This window comes from Gastrolobium bilobum, unplaced genomic scaffold, assembly GCF_033153095.1.
Source record: "Gastrolobium bilobum isolate Gb01-03AN ecotype WA unplaced genomic scaffold, APGP_CSIRO_Gbil_v1 utg22217, whole genome shotgun sequence".
NCBI lineage: Eukaryota > Viridiplantae > Streptophyta > Magnoliopsida > Fabales > Fabaceae > Gastrolobium > Gastrolobium bilobum.
In genome coordinates this window covers 35,529-37,964 of record NW_026898203.1, presented here as the reverse complement: position 1 = coordinate 37,964, position 2,436 = coordinate 35,529, and the positions used below count along the sequence as shown (strand labels likewise).

Genomic DNA, 2,436 nt, shown 5'->3' with positions numbered 1-2,436 from the left:
TAGTGGTGGAGGTTATTGCTCCCCAACCCTCATATCCAAATGCATTGTTTACTTGTTAGGGCGAACCATTGCATTAATAAGAGGGTGCATGATAGTAACCTCTCACCGATGTTTTTAAAGGGGTGGAGAACTGAGAAGAAAAGGCAGCTAGCTCATGAAAATAACACAAATAAATTTTTTTATTTATTTTTTTTTAAATTTAGCTAAGCTAAATGGGCTTCATGATTATATCAGTTCAGGTAAATTATAGCTATTGACCCCATTAGCGTAATAATGTTCCAGCTAATTAGAAGTATCATGCAAGTTTATAACACCAAACTTGCCAGTGATTTCGTCATGGGTGAAAAAAACAATGATAGAATTATCCATGCCTTCTACTTACAGAGACATCTCGTTAAGCTAATTGTTAATGACCAATGTTTAGTTTGATTTAGCCTTTTCTTCATGTTTAATTTTTGAGACACATGCGGAAAGAAATATAATAATGAACAAGCAAGCAATAAAATAAAAAATGGAGTTCTAGCTAACCTTAAAAGTACAACAACAATGTGCCATTATGATTGTGTGCTTAGCTTTTCTACATCCCTTGCCAAACAAATGCATGATTGCTTATGGGCCACAGACATGTCATGCATACCAATAATCCAGAAGAACAAGTTAACTTGAAATCAATAGAATTAACAGAATGGATCAAAAAGTTAAGCTAGCTTTTTAGTGTCGAATGTCCCGTTGATGATAATGGGACAACCTTCCCAACAATTAGAACCGTTGCTCAACAGCTATCATACAGAATCATAAAGGTATGCAATGTAGAAATTAAACCACAAAGGGTTGATTAAAGGGGCAACATGGGAAATGAAGAAAATGCTAATATCAAAACAAAACACCAACGTGGGGTCCATTCTTAGGTGCTATAAATAACCAACGTTCTTCTACATGCTGAAGTCCCTCCCTCAAACACGCAAAAAGCACTTCACTACAACGAGCAGGAGAATCCTCACTCAAGTAAATAATAATGGTCGACGTAGACCGTAGAATGACCGGTCTAAATCCGGCTCACATAGCCGGTCTAAGGCGACTCTCTGCCCGAGCCGCGTCGGTTTCCGCCGCAACTGTACGTAACGGTCTTCTCTCATTCTCTCCTCTCGCCGATAAGGTTATAACCCATCTTCGCAACTCAGGAGTACCGGTTCAACCGGGTCTCTCCGATGCTGAGCTCGCTCGAACCGAGGCCGAGTTTGGGTTTGTTTTTCCGCCGGACCTCAGAGCCATTCTCGCCGCCGGTTTGCCTGTTGGTGCCGGATTTCCGGATTGGCGCGCCGCCGGAGCTCGGCTACACCTACGCGCGTGGCTGGACTTGCCTATCGCTGCGATTTCGTTACAAATCGCGAGGACCGCGCTTTGGGTTAGGTGCTGGGGCCCGAGACCCTCCGAACCCGGAAAGGCTTTGCGGGTCGCGAGGAACGCGCTTAAGAGGGCACCATTGTTGATTCCCATCTTTAACCATTGCTATGTTCCCTGCAACCCCTCTCTCGCCGGAAACCCTGTCTTCTTCGTCGACGAGAATCGGATATTCTGCTGCGGGTTGGACCTGATGGATTTTTTCCAGCGCGAGTCTCTGTTTCGGAGCTCCGAATTGGAATCGGATCCTGTTATTCTTAAGAAGCAGAGATCCGTCGCCGAGAAAAGCTCCGTTTGTTCCGCCGTTAATTTATCGCGACGGAGCCTCGACGCGGGAGGGAGGACGCCCAGGTGGGTGGAGTTCTGGAGCGACGCCGCCGTTGATCGCCGGAGGAGAATCTCGTCGGCGGAGGCGGCAGAGTCGCCGGAGAGGTTTTTCGACATTCGGCGGTGGGAGGTTCCGAAATGGGTGGAGCAGTACATAGGACAGATCGGGTCGGTTTTGAGGGAAGGTGGGTGGAGCGAATCGGATATATCCGAAATGGTAGAGGTTTCGGGTTCGGGTTTCTTCGAAGGGGATATGGTTTTGTTGGATAATCAGGCTGTGCTGGATGCTCTGCTCTTGAAAGCGGATAGGTTTTCGGACTCTCTCCGCAAATCCGGGTGGAGCTCCGAAGAGGTTTCGGATGCTTTAGGATTTGATTTTCGACTGGAGAAGGAACGAAGACCGCCTAAGAAGCTGTCCCCTGAACTGGTGGAAAGAATAGGGAAACTGGTGGAATCAGTTTCCCGGTCATGATATTTGGATTTGGATGCACATTTTCTTTTATTTACTTTATATATATCAGTTAAACAATTTTTATTTTTATTTTAAAAAAAAAAACTATTTGGGAAATTGCTTTGTAACAGAAACCAAGTGCACAAAATACATCACAGGTTTCTAAATTACATAATGTTTATGATGATCATCCTGACCTATATATTAGTATAAATAATAAAAATAGGTTTATGCACTTTTCTTTGTATATGTGTTTT

General features: G+C 44.3%; 1 protein-coding gene across 1 annotated transcript; it reads left to right on the top strand.

Moving 5' to 3' along the window:
• The first annotated feature begins 1,015 nt into the window (after positions 1–1,015).
• LOC133313811 (uncharacterized) lies at positions 1,016–2,208 on the top strand. Its single transcript, XM_061515213.1, has one exon. It carries the CDS (start codon positions 1,016–1,018, stop codon positions 2,198–2,200), a length of 1,185 nt encoding a protein of 394 aa, XP_061371197.1. The 3' UTR covers positions 2,201–2,208.
• Positions 2,209–2,436: the final 228 nt, after the last annotated feature.

What these genes read in the sequence shown, in the direction of transcription:
- LOC133313811 (XM_061515213.1), top strand. Translation starts at nt 1,016, where the DNA reads ATGGTCGACGTAGACCGTAGAATGACCGGTCTAAATCCGGCTCACATA.